This window comes from Protomyctophum bolini, assembly GCF_963924005.1.
Source record: "Protomyctophum bolini genome assembly, chromosome: 16".
NCBI classification, from domain to species: Eukaryota; Metazoa; Chordata; class Actinopteri; order Myctophiformes; family Myctophidae; genus Protomyctophum; species Protomyctophum bolini.
In genome coordinates this window covers 21,719,219-21,744,414 of record NC_137877.1, presented here as the reverse complement: position 1 = coordinate 21,744,414, position 25,196 = coordinate 21,719,219, and the positions used below count along the sequence as shown (strand labels likewise).

The 25,196-nt window shown below is 41.6% G+C and overlaps 1 protein-coding gene across 3 annotated transcripts in view; it reads left to right on the top strand.

Annotated features, from left to right (window-relative positions):
* ahr2 (aryl hydrocarbon receptor 2) overlaps positions 1–25,196 on the top strand; it is a 71,987-nt gene that overhangs the window by 12,008 nt on the left and 34,783 nt on the right. For all 3 annotated transcript variants that reach the window (XM_080785862.1, XM_080785863.1, XM_080785864.1), the window contains exon 2: positions 1,277–1,467. In XM_080785862.1, coding sequence (XP_080641988.1) covers positions 1,277–1,467 — 191 coding nt within the window. The remainder of the gene's footprint in view (positions 1–1,276; positions 1,468–25,196) is intronic.

Genomic DNA, 25,196 nt, shown 5'->3' with positions numbered 1-25,196 from the left:
ATTTTTTATGTTAATGATTGAAACAGAACAGCCCTGGCTATTATGTTAGCGTACAATACAACTTTAGCCAGAGATAGTGGGCCCTTTTTGAACATTAGGCAAAAAAAGAAAATCTCCAAGCTCACAACTTGTGTGAGCTTGAAATCGGCTATTTCCGGTGAAAAGATTTGTTGTAGAGGGTAACAGTAACAGAGCATCTAGTATAGAACCCTGTGGTACCCCGGAATGTATGAAGTTTGTCCGAAAGAGTAATTTGTTTTTACTTAGGGGAGCTAATATATTGAAGTCTAACTCATGTTGAAGTCTAATTCATCAGTGGCTGATGGGCAAGTTAGTATAGTGCTGTATTTATCTATTTATATCTATTTATTGTCTTTTGTTTATTGATCTAATGATGGCCGGTTGTAAATGTCATTAGTATTGTAATGTTAGTAGTTAGTACACATGTTCTTCTTATCATTATGCTGTAACTATTTATTTATTTATTTGGATCACAATGGAAATAAGTCCTCTGACTTTTTGTGCAATCCTGATAATTCTGTACTGCTCTATGAATTGTATCATGAATATACAGTATCAAATAAATCAAATCAAAATCAAATGTTGATTAGGTGATGTAATGGTGATGTAAAACAAACAGTGACAAAACAAACATTAAATTCTCTTTATTGTTAATGGCATTTAATGTTTGTGTTAGGGACAGGATGACGTAAATTTCCCCTTCATTGTCAATGGCGTTTTTAAAACAAACATTGAACTAAAAACAAACATTAAACCTCGCCCCTCAAAAATAGCCAATCTTCGAGCTCACAGCGCGTCTGACGCACGATGTTTCCAGATGTATGGTAATTATCGTATTTGTAGCCTACTATAAATTTAGCCTCTGTACGATGTATGATCAATAATGCCAAAAATGCCCATATGTACGATATTTTGCTGTATCACGTTTTTCTAAATACCCATGGGCGCTGATACGGAGTGTGGTTTGGCTTTTCAAAATTAGTCTGTAAAGGTAAATCTGACTCTAGATAAAAACAATGTTTGCATCTTTCCGGACCAGTTTCAGGCTTTTATTTGTTTAATGTGATGTGTTTTTGATAGTTTTCTTTCAAATACGATATTCTTTTAGCCTCCAGTATGATCATTTAATATTTCTCATTCATTATATGGCTATTTTTGGATTATGTTCCCATGCTGGGTCTTTCTCTACCTTTTTTTAAATTCCAATAATTCTGACGTCAATTCTTTCTGCCCCCCCTTTCCTTCCGGCATACAGTAAGAAAATCCCCGGCTCAGATGGAGTCATCAAGTCGAACCCCTCCAAGCGCCACCGGGATCGGCTAAATGGGGAGCTGGACCGCCTTACCGACCTCCTTCCCTTCAACGAGGACGTGCGCACACGCCTGGACAAGCTGTCCGTCCTCCGCCTCAGCGTGGGCTACCTGAAGGTCAAGAGCTACTTCAAAGGTGAGCTCCAGACCCACACACTGTACCGACTGTAGTAGGCTACTGATTTTCCCCTTGTTTCGCCCAGGTGGATGGATGTGGTTTTGAGGTTAGGTTTAGGCATAGTTTCTGTGAGGTTTAGGGTTAGGCGTAGTTTTTTATTAGGGGTGTCAAAAAAAATCGATTCGAGTTAGAATCACGATTCGATTCAAAATCGATTCATAATTTCCAAAAATCGATTTTTGTTTTTTTGTTTTGTTACAGAGTTTTCACTACATGGTGTTTGTGATATGAAATGTAAGCTTACCCTAGTCTCTGTGCCTAACACAAGTGATTGAGTTCAACCTGTGCAATACATTATGGGTTTCTGCATGTGTGCATTTTTACTACCAGCTAGCCTAAGCCTACCAATTGGATTCATTTTACAACAGTTTTTACTTGAATGTATTGTTCTGGTAACTGTGAAAAAGTAACCGAGTGTCAGTCTCATTGAGAAGTTAAAACGTTTTGTAGCTTACATGTTGTTGTCTTGGACTTACCTGTCTGTGTTCACATCATTCAGTTGATAAAACCTTTACAATAAGCTTTTTAAAGAAATGTACACTGCTTTCATGCCACAAGACTGGAGTAGATCGTGATGAAATCCTATGTATTGAATTGAGAATTATTTTGAATAGAGAATTGTTTTGAATCTGGAAAAAATACTTTTGAATTAAAAACAAAACCTTTTTTGGATTGAGAATCGAGTTGAATCGAACCGTGATCCCAAGAATCGGAAACGAATCGAATTGTGGGACACCCAAAGATTCACAGCCCTATTTTTTATGATGTTAATGGTTAAGGTTTAGGCACACCTAATCCCAATATAGTCCCTGGCCTGTACTGAACAAGATGTGAAGTGAAGTGAGCTGATGGCAAAGGCTCAGGATTTTTTACCTTGTTAACTTTCTTAGTGTGTGTGTGTGTGTGTGTGTGTGTGTGTGTGTGTGTGTGTGTGTGTGTGTGTGTGTGTGTGTGTGTGTGTGTGTGTGTGTGTGTGTGTGTGTGTGTGTGTGTGTGTGTGTGTGTGTGTGTGTGTGTGTGTGTGTGTGTGTGTGTGTGTGTGTTGCTGTCCCCATTACTCCAATGATTGCTGAACTTTTGAGAAAAAAACCTACATTTGATTTGATTTAAGTATTTCAATAGCAGACAATTTCATAATGAAATTGTGTGTGTGTGTGTGAGTGCGTGTGCGTGTGCACACTCAGTGGCTCCTTAGCTTATCAAGCGTAGTGATCAAAGGTAAACTAATTGCGGTGCCTTAGGAACTGGCAGGCCATTATTACACAAACACATTCCTGCTGCATCATCTGAAGTGAAGTCTCATTATCTAAACTTAAAAGCATCCTCAAGGTTCAACTATCTACCTCACGCTGTTGCATCAGACTGTACAAAGTACAAAGTATCTTACTTGTACTGAAGTACAGTATTTGACCTAGTTGCTTACGACCACTGGCACAGAGAATCCATTTGTCATTAAAAGAAAAAGATTGACCCTAATTCTGCTGATTGTGGTGAACAACATTTATGCCCATTTGCGACATTTCCTTTTAAAAGTTACTATTCTTGCCAGGGCGTTGACACGCTGGGTTCCCTGTGGACAGATAGACAGGGCGGACAAACGGACACACACACACACACACACACACACACACACACACACACACACACACACATCCAACATTTTGTGGGAACTAAAATAGAAGATGCTGTACAGTACAAGCTCACAGCTTGTAACTCGGCTATTTTCGCTGCATTTATGTGAGTGACACTGGACACTGTTACATGTCAAAAACAACATACACAAAACGTTTAAGATGGAGATTAGGCCTGTCACAATTATTATATAATAACATTTATTTGAGATAGTCGCAGTCATTTCGCACAATTGTCATAATTGTTTCCATGTTGAGAAAGGCTCTTACATTTTTAAACCTTTTCAAAAATTGTGGAAATAGCAGATCGACAAGCTCACAACACGTTGTGACGCGTTGTGAGCTTGTAGATCGGCTGTTTCCACTATTTTGTTACAAATCTTTAGTATAAAATATTAAATATGGCACATTTAGATTTGTATTTAGATTATTGGTATCGGGTCATTGTCAGTAAGTGCTTTTAAGTTGTTGTTTTTATGTCATCTCCCCCTGTGCAAAACATTTTTGGGAAGTCTAAAGACCCACAATGAAATCGTTAATCGGCGATTATGTGACAATTAATTGTCAAGCTAAAGGTCATAATTGTGACAGCCCTGATATGGAGATACAAGGTTTCTGTACGTCTGAGAGAAGTCAGTGGAAAGGGGCCGGGAGGCGGGTTGGGCCGGGCACTTCTTCTCCCCTATCTCTGTGTTTGTTTAACCTGTTTCACCCAAATATTTGGAGTCTCTGGGGGCCCTTGTCTCCTCAGGGCCGGGGTCCTCGCTCTGCACCGCTCCGCTCCACACACCAACACGCCACAAATACAGCCTGGTCAATATCACACTGGGTTGACTGTCGGACTGAACTGACACAGTTCAATTTACCTAACGCAAGAATGCAACACTTCTTCTCAGCTTTTGGTTTGACTCAAAAAGCTGTGCGTTATCTGTTCTCTGAAATCGTGAGCTGGTGCAATATAGTATAACGGTGCTTCTTCCTCTATTATATCCAGTGGTGTACCGGAGTGCATTTAAGTAATATTCTGAGGTACTTTTCCTTTACTTCCTTTACGTACATCATTCCAGAACTTTGTAGAAACAATGACTTGTTGCTGTCTGGCAGAAACCTCTTATCTCCATATTCTAAGCTTTTATTGTAATGTTTGAGGGGCACTATCCCCTCTCATGCCCAGCTTTGAGGGTTTGTGTGAACACAAACATTGGCTGATGATTGGCTGATCACCCCATAGCGATGATTTGATTGGCTGAGCAAAGAACATATTGAGGATAAAAGTGAGGGCAGAAAAGGGAAGATGCCAAAAGTGATTGGCCGGAATGACATAATGGATGATTTGATTAGCTGAGTACGGAATGTGATGATGTATGATGATAAGAGCACCCCTCACTTCACACGGGTGTGACTTTTATACTTTCAGTCAGTAAAAAGCATGAATGCAAGACCTTTTGCTTGTCAATGAGTATTTCCACATTGTGGTATTTTCTACTAAATCTGAGCACTTTTTCCACCACCAGTGTGTCAGCTTGGTTTGCCTCAGAAACCCCATAGCTGTATCTGTTGTGTGAAGACCAGTGTTGCCAGATTGTGCGATAGAAATAAGCAACCAGCGGTCTATGAAAGCCAGCCCAAAAGAAGCGACTAGGCCAAATGAGCACTATTGGCACTATCTATGTTCAATTAAATTTATTGAAAATAAATATTGGGAAAAAAGTGGAATAATCTTTTAATCACAAATCTTGTATTGAGAGTCCTTGCCACCAAAACATATTCATTTGTGGGTCCTATTCCGCTGTTAAAGCTTACATATGATTCTTGATGACTATTTTTATGTATGTATTACCATGTTTTTGTTCATGCTTACTGTAAATCGCTCTGGATTAAGAGTGTCTGCTAAATTCCTAAATTGTATATTGTTAAATTGTCCTAAAAAAAGCCCCAAAAAATCTTGCAACCCACAACTACCAATATTTACAAGTGACTTTACAGACAAACAAAACCAAAGTCACGTATAATAAGCAGATGAAGACATGAGCCAGTGGAACAGACCATGTTAAAAATGTGCGGTGACCCACCTTTTGGGTTCATGAACCCCTGGTTGAGAATCATGCATTCAGTGCCTGAATGTTTTTGGCCCATATTTGATGAACAAGCAAAACAAGTGAATCTAAAGTAAACGCATAAGCTTAACTTGATTTCGTTAATCCTCAGTCTGGCCTCTGGCATTTTGTTTCAAAATACAATTTTGAAAGGTCATCAGTGGCATGGCCGACTTTGAAGGATTAAAACACTCTGAACTAAATTCAGTTGGCTCTGAACTTGGTAGCTCATAGATCAGCTATTTTTAATGCTCCCTCCAGAATATGGATGCATGCTGGGGTCATTCCTATTCCAATTCCAATCTACAAGTTCACAATGCATTGTGTTTTTGATGAGCTTGTTTGAAAACTTTTTGAAAATATTGAAAATACATATTGAAAGTCATTCAGGACACATTCGACTGCATATTGTCCGATACCGAGGTCATCAAACAACCGGACCGATGTATATCGGTTTGCCCTCTATTGAGTTAAAGTTAAGGTTAGCCATAGAGGGAAAGCAAGCATGCAGGGCCAGTCAGACACCAGAGAGGATCTTTGCTGTCTCTGGGAAACTAGTCAAATATGTGCCAGTTCAAAGCCAAGACTGATAAGTGTTATAAGCAACGGTTGGAACAGATCTGTGTGCATAACAATGCTGCTCCCAGTGCATCGCAGAGACAGGCTGATCAGGCATGCCAGGCATGCTGCGGAATCTGGTTTTAGGAAAGAGTTACATCCGACAAACTCTCACTGTCTGTCGCTCCGCCCCCCTCTAGTCTGGAGGACTCACTGACACAGAACTGTTAATAATATATCTGTCTGTGTCGGGTGGAAGGAAACCTTAAGTTGTATGTCCAAAACGTTAACTTTTCAGGATTTAAATAATAAAAAAGGCAAATGCAGCAGATCGACAAGCTTGAAATGTGCAGATCTGGTACTTTTGATATTTTTATGTGACGCTGTAGGCATTTACGTGTAGCACCACAGTTACCACAGTCCTTGCTGTACTAACGTCCACAGCTCTTGAAACACGTTGGTCAACTGCATTTTGTTAATTATTTTCTTGCTATGGACTAATAAATAAAGGATGCTCTACTTGAACTGAACAGAGCTGCTTTCGACCTTTATGTTTACAATGGAAAGGAACGTCTTGTCCTTGTCCTGACAAGGACATTTATTTAGCCCTCTTGATTCTTCATGTTCCTTCATAGGCGTTCCTTCACATTCAGTGAAAATAAGTGTACCTAGCAGATTTTACAGATTTCATGTTGGGAAGAAAGGAGCGGGAGACCAAGAATAGACCCCTGTGGGATCCCTGGTCAACTAAGTACAGTATAGGGTTTTTTATAAGGGTGCATGTGAGTGTGATGAAATTAAATCACATTGAAATGTTGTACAGTCTTAAGAAATTGCATACCTCCCGTTGCTGGGATCAGCACAATGGCTTCATTGATTGTACAATGATTAAGTTCATTCCTTAAACACCAAAGAAATCTCCAAAACAAAATTCCAACCACAACTCTGTCATACAATCTCTCTCTAAAACAAGCGGTCTGTGACACTGTTCTCATCTTTACTGTCTTCTGGCTACAACTGGATGTATTTATTTTTTATTTTTTGCTCATCCATCTATCAATCTCACTTGATACTGTATGTCACTTTTCTCCACATGGGCCTATAACTTCATTGGGGGAGGAAAATAAACTTTAAGAGTCATTGTGAGTCATATTGAGTCATGCATGTGCAATCTTGTTAGCTATCAGTGCGCCACACATGTCCTGGGCTAGATGCTGGCACACCACAGGTGAAAGAACCCTGATTTTCCTTTTTTTTAACTCGACCCATTAAGACCTGAGGGCACTTTCAATATATAGCCAGTAGCCACGTGCGAGAATGTGCATACACGCAGTACGCACATGGCTTTGTTTACATTGTCAGGTGATTTTAATTTGAAGGTTGAAGGTATTATATATTATATGTTCAATATGTTTTTGTGAGTTAAGTCAACTGACTGGCCTGCTGTGTTAAGTTACACAAGTGACATTGTTTGGGCGGAAACATAGATTGTTGCGATAAAATATTCCCCACCCACGCTTACGGTAGTTCAATACCGCCCGTCCCTGTGAACTTATAAAAGTAGATTTTCACCTGTTTTCACCCATGGATATCTGGCCCCGTTGCAGGACTCTGGCGGCTCTAGATATAAAGTAAGGCCGAAAGTCGTCAATGTATGTTTTCTAATAATAATAATAATAAAGATTTGCCTCTGAGATGTGGTGGATTAAAAGTATACAAAGTATCAATGAATGGAAACTCTAGTGAACATGTTCTGTAGTTACTTCTCCCCACTGTGGCAGACGAGCTGTCGAGTTGATTCTCCCCCAGTGGCGCCTCTAGCCTCACTGTCATTTTGTGTGAAGTCATGTGACCTGACCTCTTCCTCTTGTGTTTTGAGTCTAGTATTTTGGTACTTTTGATACTTAGAAAGTGTATTTTGATGCTTTCAAAATACTTTTGTATTCTACTCAAGTACATTTTTAATACCGGACTTTTACAGATGTAACAGTCTTTGTACATGGTAGTACTTCTTCCAACCCCTGACAGAATAAACTAAACACCTCCCTGTTCCTAACCTACCTCATTGCATATTGTTGCTGTTGTGGCAGGAACCTCTTATCTCCATATACATTGTTTTGTTTTTTTTCCATAAATGAACCACCTACTTTATCATACTGTAGTGTACAGCGTCACACAAAAGTAGCAGATCCCCAACCTCGGAACTCTACGTGAAGCCACACGCTTTGAGCTTGTCGATCTGCTATTTTTGCCATTTTTATTTTATTTGAATCCTGACAAAAATGTAAAAAGAACCACCGCTCATCCGCTGAAAAAACTTAGGTGAGGTGCTGGAGCCACAAAGGGAATATGAGAAAAATAAAGGAAAGCTCTGCATTATTTGAATCCTGAAAAGGAACAGTTCTGGGCATATGAGGTTACCACCTGACAGAGACGATATGTGGATACCTTACTGTTGACGAGTTCATCCAAGGGCATGTCACACAATCTACAAGTTCCTCATTGTTCACAAAACGATAACAAAGTGGAACACACCAAATGAGTCTTCCATCCCTCATTTCTGCTGCCAGTTTAGCCCACACTGCAACAGACTGGACATAGAAGCAGACCCATGACTTTTCATCACTTTTCAACCTGGTGTCCTTATTTTGGGAACCACTAGTCCAGAATGGGCGTCGGCATCAGGGTCAAAGATCAGGCCTGGGTCTGCAGCGCAGGGTGCGGAGCAGCAGCGCGTTGGTGGTGTGGTGCACACTGCACAGTGGACACAAACACACCACAATGACACATCGATTTATTAGCTGTTGGAGCTGGTTATTTGAAACCTCTCATACATAATAGCATGCTGGTTGGCTGCCTCAACCCACCCCGGTGGTCAAGGTAGAGAACTGCCCATAGCAGTTCTTGTGGAGGTTTTTTTGGTGTTACTGATAGTTTGACAGCACATTTTGATATATATAGTGCCCTATTTTCGTCAGTGCCCCTTATCCCTAAACTTCTTTGCCTTTTTCACTATTTTGAAAAACATTTTTGAATAGTTCAAATAGCCGATCTACAAGCTTTACTAATAGTTAAAAAAAAAAGGCAAAGACGTTTAGGGATAAGGGGGTTGAAATAGGGCCCATAATATTTTGAATACAGTTTTATTTAGTTTTATTCGACTAAATGTATAGTTGATTTTGTTTACAAACTATTTTTCATGCATGCTGAAAATAACTGACGTGAGCTTGTAGATCTCCTATTTTCACCTGAGCCCAACCAAACATAAAATTACTTGTCTTTTAGTTCTACTGGATCTCTTCTCGACTCCACTAGTCCCTCCCTAACATTTTAGCCTAGTTTTCATTTGTTGAGGAAATTGTCAATAGTTCGTTTTAGAGTGTCATCATAGCTTGATTTTTATTTAGTTTTTGTCAATGAAAAAGGGTAATCGACGAACATCTTTATAATGAGCGCTCAGGTGGTCGATATACCGACTTGTCAGGAGCAAAGTTTCCATGGCCTTTCTACTGTGTGTAAAACAACCTGGCCTTTCCCACTAGGTACCAATAAAAAGCTTGTGTTGCCATTGCATATACTGTATAGTGCTATCATGGCACTACTTCTGAGTTCTGAGTGTTTTCCCTATCGTAATTGTTGTGAAATAACCAATTTCAATAAATACAAAGCTGTATTACAAATCACAACGATATTAAGTCAGAAATGCCTCTCCACAGCCTGGACCGATGGCGTAGCTGTCCAGGCTCTTAGGTTACAATGTAGCCTGACAGCACGCCGCGGGCTCGAGTCCCGATCACGGCGGCCTTTGCTGCGTGTCACTCCCCGTCTCTCTCCCCATGTCCTGTCAGCCTACTGTCCTATCACTACTAATACAGGCCGGCCCTCCCATTAGACAAATTCTAATATAGGATACAATGGATTTTCCCGCTGATGTAGCCTGTGACTAAAATAATAACTACATTGGGTCCACAGGAACACACTTTCAGTCTCCTGGAAAAAATGGTTTTTACCATATAGTTATAAAGGATAGAGTGCGGATAGACTGGATAGGATAGACTGCACCCGGAGGAACGCTCTACTTCCATATTTTGACCACCAAATTTTGGTGGTCAAAAGTCGCGGCTTCAACGTTGGCCAGCCTTTCTGGGGGCTTGGTTTTTACCCACCGCCAACGACGGCATACAGTCACCACTAGCTAGCTTATATCAGCATGCTCCGCTATCATCTTAACAAATGGACGTGATGAGGCGGTTACAGGTGGAATGTAAACGCTATGGGCCTTGGACTCACCGACCCATTCACTCATTCCCTTTTTCAAACAGTGTTTCTACTGTGTCTACAACATGTGAGAGGTGGTCCTGGCAGTTCACTCCCATCCACCCCCATACTCATATATGTCGTCCTCCTCGTTACACTCTCAAAAGGTCAAAGGTCAAAGCTTGAGCAGAGTTCAGGCGGGGAGACGTTCACTGCCTCTCTGCTTTCCCAGGGTTGACGTGCCCCCATCCCACCCTCTCCCTCCTGCCCTTCCTTTCACCCCGGGCTTGGCGGACAAGGGTCAAGTTCAACCTTTGCTGAACCCCCCCACAACCACACACACACACACACACACACACACACACACACACACACACCCACACTTAGACTGAGGTGACACACAAACATCCATAGAAATGGATACAAATTTGTTGTGATGGGATTGTTTGTTGCAACTCCTCTGCTTGCTCTGAGGGCAGCAGTGGTGGTGCCGTAGTGGACAGTGTATCGTGGACAGTGTATATCGGACTGATATACCAGAAAGCTCTTGTCTCCATATTCTATGGTGATAACCGTTTGTGTTTATTCATAAATTAATGTTTTATCTCATTTCATCTCGCAGTCATCATGAGAAAAAAAACCCCTCAAAAAGCACATTACTCAGTCTGCCTTCCGCTGGAGTTAAAACAATATAGTAATAGTTCTAACGCTTGGTGTTATAATCTTTGACAGTTCTAATCCTTAAAGCCATTGATTTTACGGATTCATCTGCATGGGGATTGGGTACAGTACCAGTAGTGCCATGGGCTTCACACTGCACTACGGGCTCTCAAATTAAGCTTTAAAGTTGACTTGGAAAACTATTACCATTATAAATTAGAGTGGTATAAATCATGATACTAATCGTTTGGAAATGTTCAATAGGCCATGCTTATCTCCAGCTACAAATCTCCTCTATCTTTCTCTGTCCCTCGATGTCTCTGTGTCTGTCTGTCTGTCTGTCTGTCTGTCTGTCTGTCTGTCTGTCTGTCTGTCTGTCTGTCTGTCTGTCTGTCTGTCTGTCTCTCTCTCTCTCTCTCAGACAGTGAGCAGTTCTTAGTTGGACTGTTGGAACTTTTACAAAGAGACATTGTTTGTCAGCTGATAGGATGCACATGGCTGCTGTCATGTGATTCAGTTCCCATTCCTCCATCCATCCTCCCACAGGCTGGACACTAGTCTGTGGCTGTCTGTCTGTCTGCCTATGGCTCGGGTCAAATGCAGAGAGAGGGAGAGGGGGAGAGAGGATGATAGTGGAGGTGTCCGTCCATTATGGCAATGATTCTCAACCTTTTGAATTTCAATGACCAACGGATTGCTGATGTTTAGTCACAGGCCCCCCATTTTAAATGTTTTCCCCTCTGGGACCCAAATCGTGAAGATTTGCACAAACATTCCATTGTTTTTGTTATTTTCAAAAAGAGAAAAGAAAAAGAGCAGCTATACCCATTTAACTTCCCACGGCATGCATGTATTGTTTTTATATGGTCTCTGTCTGGAGGAAACCTCATACGTATGTCCAAAACTGTTACTTTTCAGGATTCACATTCAAAAGTAGCAGATCTACGAGCTCGAAACTAGCTTGCAAATCTGCTACTTTTGATGCTTTTGTGTGATGACTGTATGATCAAGTAGGATTCTAATGTACCCCAAAAAAACACAAAAGGTTAGAATATGGAGGATAAGAGGATGTTGCTCGACAGTGACGATATGCACACATATATGGCATGTCACCCTTTACCCCCTGACCGGTCATGCCGACCGGCTGGCTGTCTGGCTGGCTGGCAGACACACCTGAAACACTACACACGTCACAGAGTGTCAGGGAGTTCTTGTGCCATGCTAGCTTATACAGTATTGAAGCTTATGGTTGCTGTCGGGCAATAAGCTCTCATCTCCATATATCTTTTATTTTTGAAAATCAATGCCCTTCTTGATCGTCACACAAAAGCACCAAACAGATATGCACGATAAGCATATTTCTTTAATTTGTTTTTATTTTTATTTTGTGTTGACTTCACCTTTTCAATTTCCGCTTGTAAACCCTGCTATATGTTGAATATATTGGATACTGATAATTTCTGTTTGTTTCAGTTTTGTAAAACAACTCGCAAAGTTCAAGTTGCAAAGGCTTTTGCAAAGCGTTCTGTTATTTCGTTTTATATAGTTTCAGTCACCTGCAATAACCTTGGCTTCTTCTGTCTGGTCTTCGCGTGTCTGTGAGTGTGAGTGAGTGAGCTCTTTGGAACCTGAGCTGGAGTTGGATGCTGACTGGCATGCTCAGCCTCCCAACCTGATACCAGCACAACAATGGGAGCCAAAAACAGAGTGTGCCAGTCCTTCTAAATTGGACGGGTATTGAATGGCAGCGTCACGTGTCACGCCATTGTTTTTCCCGTGTTCTTCTCTCTGTAAAGTAATCAAGTAACTTATATTTGACCCTTTTGGCAGCTCGATTACCGGCTCTCGTTTCATCCGAGTGTCTTAAAGCTGTCAACTCTAGTAGAAGTCGAGAATCTGTGATTATCAAAGTGGGGTTCAAAAATAGCATATGTACAAGCTCACAGCATGTCTTTTTTTTTGTCGCGCTGCGAGCTTGTACATCAGTAGCCTCGGAAACCCAGACGTTTTGGTTTCCAGGGAGAAAAAAAAGGGATATTAACTCCCGTCCCAATGGGTCCGTGGCCCGCAAATGGGTCCCGACCCACTGTTTGGGAAACACTGTGTCTAGTGAAGAGACTGAGAGCTGTATACAGAACGACGCAGAGTGATCTATACATTTGTACCACTTAAAACGAAACACAAAGTGCAGCTATAAAGCCACCCGCTATCTATCTACTTTATTTAAGGGTTTGTTTTAATCTTCTAGCTCAGGGCCAAGTCAATAATGTGGGTCTTCTCCCAGCCTGAGTCACTTCAGATAAAACGTGAAGCAGATGATGGCGCAAGAAGAAGAACGATCCACCAACAGCTCTCTCCAAACAACATGGAGAGTCTGCACTCGGCCTTGCAAAAAGAAAAAAAACTACGATAGCATCAGCCTAGATTTACTTTTAAAGGTTCCCCCCAGTCAAAACAACGGCCGGGTGGATGAGTGTTCAAGTGGGGACATGCCTAGAATTTAGGATAAAGATCCAGTAAATGGGTTGAAAAAGAAAAGACTTAAGAAAAAAGGGGGAAAAAAACAAGAACAAAGAAAGGCTATTCTTTGAGGGGGGTGCGAGTTATTCTAGCAACACTTGTTTTTTTATAATCTTTTGAAATCGCTGATCGGTTTAGAACAAATTTGTCTGTTTGGCCCCCATAGCGTGACTTTACGAGGCAGTATTGGGGGATATTTTGGAACACTCGTGGCTCTGCACTGCTGGTGACATATTTGTGTGACACTGTTGGAAATTTGAGAAAAATGTTGACTGGCTTTTCAAGTTCATTGAAAACATCCTGCAGTCTGCTCCCCATTACAGCCGGTGCGGTGACGCCATATCTCTCTCTCTCGCTTATAATTTGGCCAGTCTTTTAGGAATATCGGAAACATACACAGTGGAAACTTAAATGGGGCAATACAAAGAAACACCACCCTATGTGCACATGACATTATTGTCAAAGAAGATGACACTGGAAGGAGACAGGAGGAAAGAGTTAAGGGCTTGATATACTGTCCTTTCTTGCCATGCGGTGTGGTGCCTCGAATATAGCCGATATACAAGCTCACAAGGCGTCGTTGCCGCGGCGCCTTATGAGCTTGTAGATCGACTTTTTTCGGTGAGCGCCGGCATCGGCACACAGAGCAGAAAATCTGACTTGGAAGAGTAACACTTAAGTCCTGGCAAACGTCTGCCACATGTAGAAAGAGGGGGAAGGATGATCGTTTCAGTGCGGGGGGAAGTCTTGTCTTGTTTGTTATTGAATCCTGATGAACTGATCGTCAGGACATTTCTCTTGAAGGACATGTGTTTTACTTAAACGTTCCCCCTTAAACCTCAGCATAATTCACCTGTCAGCCCAATATCAACATCTCAGGGAAAAACGGACAATTCAGGGAGGTGACAGCTTTTTTTTTTTTTTTTCTGAACCGTGTCCCGCGTTGGCTCGTAGGTCTGCATGACTCATTTTTCAAGAATATCGTGTGAATGCAAAGAGCAAAAAACCCGCCAGGGGAAAAGAGTTTGAATTATTCTTTTCATTTTTCTTCCTAAACCTTACATTTTGTTGGATGATTCAAGTCGATCCCACCACCAGCGCACTCACCCAAGCTTTGTTGTTCTGGAGGGCGAACAAGCACCACAAAAGGTTTCGGCAGCGATATTTAGAAGCCAGAAAGGATTTGTCTGTTTACATGACCGACCATCCAAAGGTTCTGGAGGGCTTAATCACAAACACAGAAGACTTATTAGTGTCTTCTATTTGATGGTTATGATTCACATCTCGCAGGGTAATGGAGGAATTTCCTAAACATCAAACAGTGACAGACAGCGTAAGCCAGGAAATGTGGCATTTATTTATCAGTGACGAACCAAAAGTGTGGAAAATGAAATGTTTTTTGCAATGTGAACCAGAGTGATTCAGACCTCACAAACAGTTTCCCGTCTTTCATAATAACAGCATGCCTTGTTTTGATCGGGAGGGCCAGTGTCATGGTCACTCTATGTCGTGTTGACCGCATGCTCATCTCTGAGGTTGCACGGAGTAGTATCCCCCACTTGTAAACAATGTTCTCCTCAAACTGAAGACCATATGTCTGTCCCCCCTTCTGCCAACTAAGTTAAGCCACACCATAAAAAAAGTCTGCCCCCATTTGGAGTCTAAATTTAGAACAGTCAATAGGGAGCCAATGTCGTTGTTTTTTCTCTTTTCTAAACCAACACTGGCCTTTTACATAGAGCGGCTTTGATCAAAACTGGTGATAATGATCATTGTACTGATGACATCTGCTGTGTGTGTGTGTGTGTGTGTGTGTGTGTGTGTGTGTGTGTGTGTGTGTGCGTGTGTGTGTGTGTGTGTGTGTGTGTGTGTGTGTGTGTGTGTGTGTGCACGCGCCTGCCCAGGTTGAAGCCACGGCATTAACTTAAGAAAAAAGAAAACAACCCAGAACAGACAAGAATAGCCCACTGTGTTGAATGCTATTTTGATACCTTCCCCCCCCCCCCCACACACACACACACAGAAACAGGCGTGGTGTCATGAATAGTGTGTGATCACTGTGTATTTTTCTTAGGAATGCTCTTTCCAGGTTGGCTCTTGCCAGTGGTGCAAAGTATTTACCCAAGCACTGTACTTGAGTGTACAATGTGTGCATTGAGGTACTTTCACTTTACTTGAATATTTTTTCAGTACTTTATACTACTCCACTTACGCCCAGAGGGCAAATATACTTTTTAAACTTTAAGATATTATTTAGATATTATTGATAAAAAACTTATTTTATGCTTTTGTCTAAGATGTTTGAAAACATGTGAAATCGGGCTTTCTGTATATTGAGTACTATTTTAAACATATTTTGATGTCAGCAGATTGTTATTGAGCACTTATTTGAGTGTCTGCACTCATTTTGATGTCAGCACTTACTTTTACTTTTACACAGTTATCATCATTATGAATACTGGAGTTTTACTTGTAACCAAATATTTCCAATTACAATTTACAATATGGGCATTTAGCAGACTATTTTAGAAGGTATGCGCATGCATAAAGTGAGAGGCAAATCGAGTGGCAAAGTGAGTTTAACGTTGTTTAGTGCAATCACATTCCTATTTAGATGTATGGGCTGTCAGGGTCAGAAAGTAGTGTTTTGGCACTCAGTAGGCGGCCTGGGCAGGTATGATGATGATGTGCATACCCTCTATTCCAGAGTGATAGTAAGCAAGGTAAACAACACATATCAAATGCAGAGAGGCAGTGCAGTCAGTGCCTCAGTAATCTAGAGTACATCAGTCTAAAAAAGTATAATATCCAAAAACTATATAAACTATAGGATGCCAGGTCAACCAAATATGGTATCTGTCTAAATAACATGCTAAATTAAGTGCTACGGGCTAAAGTGGAGTCTGAAGAGCTGATTTGTATTTCATCTGGGTGGAAACCTCATACTGTACTGTATGTCCAAAACTGTTAAGGATTCAAAAAAGAAATCAGCAAAAGTAGTATTGGGAAGTCTAAGAACCTCATATGTCCAAACTAATTCTCTGCCAATGACGCATTTGACACATATTTTTTTAAAACCCAAACTGCCAAGTACCTATTTTGACACATTTTTGAATTGGATTCCCATTGAAGCCAGGGACCAGGAAACCATATGGTCGCAAAAACGTAGCTCTCATCCACTCCCACGTTAGAGCATTTTTTTTAGAGCGTATCTATCTCCCTTTCTGTATCGTTCCACTTCAGAGGCGACCACCATAGCATTTTCAACGGAACATAACAAATTAACACAATCAACGCATGGACCGATTACTCCATCTCTTGCTATATAGTCCACTTGCCAGAATGTGAACGCAGGCATGTTTGAGTACACCAACGTTTTATGTTAGAAATGTTGAGTCTGGGTCCCCAGCATGTAGAAACTGCCGGATGCTAACTTGCATATGTTGAGCAATTTTCATAATTACCATAATGTGACCATACCATTAACAACCTATAAGGGGAAAAACATCTAAATGTCATCATGCTTTAAGTAGCATGTGACGTGTCAAACCAACATTAGTTTTGCACAGAAAACACTCCTTGGGCTAAAACGGCCATATCCCACATGTCTGTCTGTCTGTCTGTCTCCGTCCGTCCGTCCGTCCGTCCGTCCGTCCGTCCGTCCGTCCGTCCGTCTGTCCGTCCGTCCGTCCGTATACACATACCGGCATTATACAACCAACCGTAAAAGCAGGGGGGGAAAAAAACTAGAATGGAGGATCTTTCCCTCCCCTCAGGGTCATGGAAGTATAAATGGAGGACATTAATCAAGTGAGTGACAGGAGGATGGACCTATGGCCTGTGGTGGCCCATGGCTGCGCTGTGCGCTGGGTGTTACTTGTCTCTCCGCTTGGCCCTTTCCTGCACATCTGCGTGAGAACAGCGATCTGTGTACAGGATCTGCTGGAACTAAATGTTTTCACATCAAGATAGTATTCCCCTATGCATTGCTGGCATGCTTTTATATTCTCTCTTAGTCTCTCTCTCTCTCGCTCGTGCGCTCTCCCCTTCCCTTTCCAGTGCTGGTGGGAAGTTACGGCAACTACTTCAGCTTTTACTTGAGTATTTATTTTCACTCTGGCATGACTTTACTGCTACGAGTTTACATGTGCAAAACAAGAGACGAGAGCCGAGCTACTTTTGAGGTTTTTTGTATGACACAAAAAGTGAAAGATATGGAGATAAGACGTTTCTGCCTGACAGCAGCGATGTGACAGTACTTTGGTTAATCAAGTACAATTTCAATACAGGCCTTTAACTGAGTACTTTTACTTAAGTAAAGCTCACCTGGGTACTTACTCCACCCTCTCTCTCTCTCTCTCTCTCTCTCTCTCTCTCTCTCTCTCTCTCTCTCTCTCTCAGCACTCTGGCAGTCACCTAACTTCATGAGCAAATCTTACATCAACTTCTGTTCTCCTTTTTTTTCTTTTTTTTTCTTCATTACTCTCCAAATGTTGTTCTGTATGTTGTAAGTTTGTAAGTTGTCTTAATTTACAGTCCTATCTATTAATAGCTACAGTATATGTTCAACTCTTGTTTGAAACTTATCTCTCATGTACTGTATGTAGCCTTCTCTTCTCTTCTCTTCTCTTCTCTTCTCTTCTCTTCTCTTCTCTTCTCTTCTCTTCTCTTCTCTTCTCTTCGCTTCCACACACTAAATCTCTATGACAAAGAGATCTGTGACACGCTGTGAGATTGTAGATCGGTAATTCCTGACTAATGTTCGCCCCCAGACTATGGATGCTTAGGTGGTTAAACAGCACAGCACTGAAATGCTCTTTGCTATTTTTTAATGAGTACCTTTGTTCCCTTCCTAGAAATGTAGTGGAGTCAATGTGGAGTACAATATTTGACAGATACTTCCACTTATAGTGGAGTAATATTTCACGGGGAGTATCTCTACTTTGACTCAAGTGCTGGAGTTGAGTGCTTTGTCCACTTCTAGTTGTTGGACTTTTTTCAATTTAAACTGTTTCCAGTGGGGTCAAACACTTAACGTAAACAGAAGCAGTGCAGGCAACACAAACAACTAAACTATTGCAAAACATGACTGGTCTGGTCTGCTGCTTAGCTCTGCTGTACAACCATTACACTATGAACCACAGTGGAAACAAGTCCCCAGGACCTTTTTTGTGTTAATTCTCCTTTTAGCCATAGCTCATTCACTGCCATTGACAAATATATTCTTCATTTCGATACAAGGCGCAGTGTTTGCGATAGAGGACGCTCTTCCGCAACCTGTGAGAATTAATGTGATCTAATAAAAATCCAGCCAGTTTAGTCTCATGTTATAGGATTTTGAAAAACATTTTTTCTCTTCTTTCTGTTCCCAGAAATTGTTTTTGGTGAAAACAAGCTATTCAACTGCCAATAACTAAAGCACAGAGCATCCCGGTGACACACTTTTTCCCCCCGATGAAAGTAGACACTCTTTCTTTTGAAATATTTGGTGATTACATAGTCATAGAACAAAATATTATGTGGGTCTTGAAAGATTAGTGAAAACATTCAAAAACTGGGGAGGGCTGCAGTAGGATATGTAGAAACGGACACTGTACCTTGTGCTGTTTACATTTCTAACTAATAAAGTATTCAAGTGACTGGTGCATTTAATCTGTTTTGGAAGAAGGTGGGGCCCACTTGCAATATACTCACGGCCCAACAGTGTGCCACCAACTGGAATTGACCAGACTGATGTATTTCATAATATACAGACTTTTCAACGCTTTGCAATATACTTTGACGGTGGATGGCAGATATTAGCCGGTGGTGAATGAACACAGTAAAGCCTGTGTTCCCACTGCTTTCCCGGGACTGTCACAAATAGAATGGCTATAGACCTCTGTCCCTGGCTGCGTCGCTTCTTTGGGATTTCACTTTAATTACGCGACACCGAAAATACACGAAAATAAAATCCTCTGAAGGCTCTCTATACCTCATTCCCTGAATGACAAGGATGTTTGAGTGAATGTCATGCACATCAAAAAGCTTTTTGCTTCAAAAAGGGGCTCGCTAGCTCTCTTTGCGTCGGGCCAATCCCATAATGGCCTGCTTGTGAAAGAGGAAGCCGCAGCCATGATGATGATGGTGGATAAGGGACTTATGTTTTGGTGTCGGGTTTCATAAGCACACACACACACAGTCTGCAACTTGCAAAAAGAAAATAGTTTCAGCGACCTTGTCGTCGGCCATGTTTGCAGGAGGCCCCTAAAAGGGCAGGAAACGTTTGTTGTCAGATATCCGTTAGGAAATTACACACTCATAGTTTTTCATACCATTTTTGGTGTTAACGCAGTGTTGGGCATATTACTCAATTAGAGTGATATTATGTTACTACATCATTTATTCTTGGTATCAAGAGTATTAACAGTGATGGAAGAATTACTCATATGTTTTACTTAATACAAGTATCAATACTGCAATGTAATCTAATCTGTTACAAGTAAAAGCATTCAAAATGTATTAAAAAAAATCACACCCGTGTGAACTGAGTGGTGCACTGCCACTGGGATAATGGTTTCATGCAACTACTTGCAACAGTTTGGTTGCAAGGAGTTGTATGGCGAATCATTGGTGCAGTTATGGCCTTACACATACGGTAGTGGTGCACAAAGTCCTCAAACACCGCCAAGACATTCTAATAGATAGTTATTTTATAATTGACTGAATTGCTTAGTCTGATTAAGCACTTACAGTAAGCCCTATTGTAGACTGTTTGACCGGACAGAGTTGGCTTTACACTTGGTCCTTAAATTTGTTCCTCCCCTCTACACAAAACCTCTTCACCAAACCGTTTTGCGACATGTTGTGAGCTTGTAGATCAAATATCTTTGGCTAATGTTCCAAACCAGAATAACGGATCTGCTACTTTTGATGTGTTTTGTGTGACACTGTAGCGTGAATTTGCGAAGAATATGGAAATAACGGGTTTCTGCCCGACAGCAAGGGTTTTCCAGGAATTCTCTCTATGTTTGAGAATGCAAATAGAAACCTGACTTTTTGCATTCTTTTACAAAACTATTCATAATTATATACTACACTGTACAACTACATTGTACTCACGGCTTGTGTTGCAACTGAAATAAGATTGTGTCATAAAAATTAAACATGTTATGAGATTGGGAAGCAATCCGTTTTAAGTGTAAGCATGGTAACTTGGACTGGGAACCTGAGCCAACAGAGCATGCGTCCTAATACATGCTGGTAGGAGTCAGTGTGTGCGTGTGCGTGTGCTTGTGCGTGTGCGTGTGCGTGCATGCGTGCGCGCCACACAAAACAGTCGTTGTGCAAACAGTCCAGTCAAGTATCTGGTGGTGTCAGGCGTTGCTTGTGTTAAATCTTGGCCCCGTGCCAAAGGACAGGTTTTCTCATTGCCTGCACGTGCAGTCGCACACACACACACACACACACACACACTCACTCACTCACTCACTCACTCACTCACTCACTCACTCACTCACTCACTCTTCTCGTCTCTCTCTTTCTCCCTGTCTCTGTCTCTCTCCCTGTCTCTGTCTCTCTCCCAATGCCTGTTACTTTTCAGGATTCAAATTCAAAAGCATCGAAAGTAGCATATATCTATAAAGCTCGAGCTGTGTTTCGAGCTTGTAGGTCTGCTACGTTTGATGCTTTTGTGTGATCAAGTAGGGTGTTCATTTTTGTAATAAAAAAAAAGAATAATATGGAGATATGAGGTTTCTTTCTGCCCTGACACAATGATATTACTTATCATCAAATAACCTCTCTCTCTCTCTCTCTCTCTCTCAATCCCCCACCCCCCTCTCTCAAGCGCACACACACACACACACACACACACACACTGGTTCCTCCCGCATGGGCCCCTAGGGGGTTTTGTAAGCAATACCGACAAGAGCGTTTCCCTTATCTGAACAGCCGCTACAGGAAAATCCCAGGATGTGGCCTCACCCCTCTCCTGTCCCGTCCACTCTAGTCACGCAAGCTCTTCAGGGGGAAGGGGCCCCCAAGCGCGTGCACACACACACACACACACACACACACACACACACACACACACTTCTCTCTCTCTTGGCAGGAGCTCACACAAGTGCTTACATAAACAGACCCAAGACCCACACACTTAGTCATACACACACACACACACACACACACACACACACACACACACACACACACACACACACACACACACAAACACACACGCCTACTGTACAGTAAGCACACAGAGAAAAGTAAACGCATGCACGCGCACACACACACACATAATGTACAAATGTAGTGTTCTTGTACGGGTGGAAACCTCATATGTCCAAAACTCTTACTTTTCAGGAAATGGAAAAAAAATAAGTTGTTCCCATGATGGATCCAATGTAGTTATTATGTAGTCACAAGCTTGTGTTAATACTTTTTATTGGTTGAATATTTATAAAAACCCACAGACAAATGTAAGCACTTTCACTGTTATGTGGTTAAAACTAGTTCCACAAGTTCCCAAAATAGCAATTATCCAAAAATAGCCAAAAGCGGCAGTCGGCTAACTTTTCGTCTCTGTCGGGTGGACACCTCCAAAACTGTTACTTTCCAGGATTCAAATTAAAAAAGAGTAGCAGATCTACTTACTAGCTACAAGCATGAAAACAATCACACTCGTGTGAAGTGAGTCATCATACATCACATTCCGTGCTCAGCCAATCAAATAATTTCCGTGGTGCACACACACAGACACACAAAGCTGGGCATAGGACGGGCTAGCACCCCTCAAAAAAAGAAAAACACAACAAAAGATGAAATATTGTTGCTGTCGGGTCCAAACATTCCTTTTTGAATGTATTATATTCAAAGCATTTAAAAAAAGATTTTCACTAGGCTACTCTTATGTGACACTCTTTTATGATAAAATAGGGTATCAATTTAATCATTGCCTTATCATTAACCTTATTTTTCCATACTTTAAGTTTTTAGTGACGATTTTATTTATTTATTATTATGACAGCATAAAAAGTAGCAGATCCACAACCTTGAAACGCGGTGCAAAGCAACATCATGTTTTGAACTCGTCGATCTGCTCATTTTGCTGCTTTGGAATTTGAATCCTGAAAAGTAACAGTTTTGGACATTTGAGGTTTCCGCCCGACAGGCACGATATGAAAATATTAACACTCTTATCGCCCTAGACAGAGTTCTCCGCCTTATTAAATATGTAATAATAATAATAATCCAAAGTGGTCCAGCTCCATTTTAATGATGGGATCCAAATGACGCTGGGCGATAAGAGTGTTAATTAAAGTACTGGAGATACGAGGTGTTCTTCCCCGACAGCGATGTAGATACGGTCTATAGACATTATTGAGATGCTGGGCTGGTTCATGTGTGAGTGTGCCCACGCACACACACACACACACACACACACACACACATCGTAAAACATGTTGGTGAACTCACATGCAGCCACAAGTTTACTCATACTGCAGTGGGGCCAAACAAACACAAGACCAACTTCAAACAACACATAACATCAAACAATAGTCACAGAAGCCCCCCACACACACACACACACACACACACACACACATGCATCCCACACACAATCAATATCTTTCAAATCAATCAAAGTTAATATTTTGCCCGACTGCAGAGATATGATGCTGTTCCTAATTGTAAGGATACTGTATAACTCCCCAAATATTGTTTAACCCATTTAGGACTGAGACCAGATTCTACAAAATGTTTCTACTGTCAGTAGACATCATTGCAGGTTTTCAAACAATTTTATGTCAAGGACTTTATTAATTAGGAATTATATATAATTGGCCGCCGACCCCCATCTGCAAATATGTAAGCAAAGATTTGAGTTCAAAACGTTCGCTCTGAATGAATATATATTCAAAGTTTTGCGCCACATTTTCACGATTTTTTATAAAAGTATAAAATGATGCTTAAAACACGTCCTGGATGGGTTAATAATAAGCCAAGCATTTCTCTTGGTTGACTGAGGACCCAGAAAAATGCCCTCAAAATGTGTTATTTCCCAAACATTCTACTATACATGCCGGGAACATTGTGGCTGCCCCTCACAAGTAATACAAACACACACAAACACACACACGCACACACACACACGTGTGCGCGCGCGTCATAAATACTCACTCACCCACTCAAAACTCCCACTTGCAAATCTCAGTCGAGTTCCAAATCTGTACAATCCAACACATCCGCCCCCCGACTCCTTGTTCCAGAGTGTGTGTGTGTGTGTTTTTTTTTTCTCTTCCCTCCATGTTTGCGTGAGTGAGCGGGCCCCTCGGCGGCCCTCTGTTTGTTTTCATTCTAACTTTTCGTTCCCAGCGGTGGATTGTGCATTGTGTTCTTCTCTTTTTTTCTTTCTTCCTCCCTCTTCCTCAGTCTCTTTCCGTTGTTAACATGCTTAAACCTTTTCTTTTTTTTGTAGCGCCTTTTCTCTGGACATGGCAACAAGCGTCAGGCGCAGTGCATTGATTGATGTACTGTATATTGTTGTTGTCGAGCAGAAACCCATTTTTCTTTTTATAAGTTTAACGCTACAGTGTCACACAAAAAGAATCAGGTCCTCAAGCTCGAAACTTTTTTTGATTGATTGATTGAAATATTTATTAACAGTTTCTAGAATTACAGTACATTTCAAGCACAAACTCAATACAGAGACTGTTAACTGTGAGTGGACAACCCAATTAAGCATTACACTTGTTTACAACAGGGTCCACATTGTTCATTACACTTGTTTACAACAGGGTCCACATTGTTCAATTCATCAAAACATATAGAGACATACAAATAGACACTTCTATGTAGTTAAAGAACAGAACAGGAATTCATCATATATAAGCAAAAAGAACAGAACAGGAATTCATCATATATAAGCAAAAAGGGAAAAGATACATATACACGGATCCAAGGGTCTTTTGGATTTGAATCCTGAAGTAGACTGTAACAGTTTTGGACATAATGAGTTTACCACCCGACAGAGACCATATACATTCTCTTTCTACTCTTTTCTCTCTCTCTCGCTCATTGGAATTTAGGACACTTCCCAAAAGACTGCCTCAATTTGTTTTAATTTGCGCCACGTTTCGAGCTTGCAGATCTGCTACAGTACGTTTGATGCTGCTGTGTGACGCTGCAGTGTGATGGGAGTAGGGGCATTAATACATTGAGTGCCATCTGGTGGACAAAAGTGGTGGTACTTGGATGCTGGGTGATTTCAGGCTATTCCACTATGACTACTAGCTACCGAGCTAAAATACAGCCAATCCTTGCTCTAGAAAACACCATTGTTCCAATCGCGATCACCGGATAATCATAAATGACCGGCGAATAGTTTAAAACCTCGGACGTAGTTTCAGAGAAAAGAGCGTGCAAAGGCCATGACTAAAACCGTGCATAGTAACCGGAGCGGTTCCAAAAATGAATCACAGCGAGGTAATCTTATAGCGATATCAAACATCTTAAGGCGAGCCTGCTCGCCATGAGTACCCAGCGTAATTAATTTATAGGACAAGTATATATAGTATACCTATATTCCTAGGGATCCAATGTGTTAATTTACGGAGGAAAAAAACACCCCACAAAAAGCTGCCATAGCGTGGTGGTGGTGGTGGTGGTGGGGGGGGGGGGGGGGGGCTGGGGCCGTGCTGCCATAGCGTGCAGTCAGACTCAGAACTCTGCTGTTGCTCCGGACCAGCGACCGGACCTCCCAGCTGCTGCTCCGCTGCCTGCTGCCAAGGCCAGGGGTCAGGGGTCAGACACATTCCTGCTGCCAAGGCCAGGGGTCAGGGGTCAGACACATTCCTGCTGCCAAGGCCAGGGGTCAGACACATTCCTGTAAGCAGGGGGGGAGGGGGGGGGGGAGCTTGTAGATGTAATGGTTTTGGATTTGAGTCCTGAAAAATACAAGGTTTGGATATATGAGGTGTGC